This window comes from Nanorana parkeri, unplaced genomic scaffold (genome assembly GCF_000935625.1).
Source record: "Nanorana parkeri isolate BGI_ZX_2015 unplaced genomic scaffold, ASM93562v1 scaffold578, whole genome shotgun sequence".
Lineage (NCBI taxonomy): Eukaryota > Metazoa > Chordata > Amphibia > Anura > Dicroglossidae > Nanorana > Nanorana parkeri.
In genome coordinates this window covers 473,159-473,677 of record NW_017306846.1, presented here as the reverse complement: position 1 = coordinate 473,677, position 519 = coordinate 473,159, and the positions used below count along the sequence as shown (strand labels likewise).

General features: G+C 43.5%; 1 protein-coding gene across 2 annotated transcripts in view; it reads left to right on the top strand.

Moving 5' to 3' along the window:
- The window catches only part of PDHB (pyruvate dehydrogenase (lipoamide) beta), a 13,137-nt gene that overhangs the window by 7,192 nt on the left and 5,426 nt on the right, over nucleotides 1-519 (top strand). For both annotated transcript variants that reach the window (XM_018562468.1, XM_018562467.1), the window contains exon 8: nucleotides 93-184. In XM_018562468.1, the coding sequence (XP_018417970.1) occupies nucleotides 93-184 (92 nt within the window). The remainder of the gene's footprint in view (nucleotides 1-92; nucleotides 185-519) is intronic.

The window sequence follows — 519 nt, the reverse complement described above, 5'->3', positions numbered from 1 at the left end:
GGGGGGGCAGTGGGTGTAGGTGGCCTGGAAGTCTGAGCAATGCTAATAAAGATACATTGAGTGTGTTTCATACATCTATGCTGTACCTACAGGCAATCAGATCACTTTGGTCGCTCACTCTCGCCCTGTGGGTCACTGTATAGAGGCTGCCAATGTGCTGGCTAAGGAAGGAATTGATTGTGAGGTAAGAGCGTAACAATATATCTGCATAAATGACCATTTTCTGCCATCGTTTATTATAACCTTCAGATTCGGTTCCTAAATGTAAAAAGATTTATATTAAGAATAACACACTTTTATATATAAAGGTTCAGCCCAGTGTTGGATAAGTGTGGTAAAATGGCCTGGATGGGAAGGGGGTTTAGCACCGCGGATGTCAACTGGTTAAAGAGGACCTTTGCAATAAAAATGCCCCTCCCATACAAATGCTGCGGTAGAATAAAATAGTTTGCCTTACCCTTGGGTTCTGCCGCGATGTTGAAGTTCTCAGGATTGGGTTATATTTACTGACCCGACCCC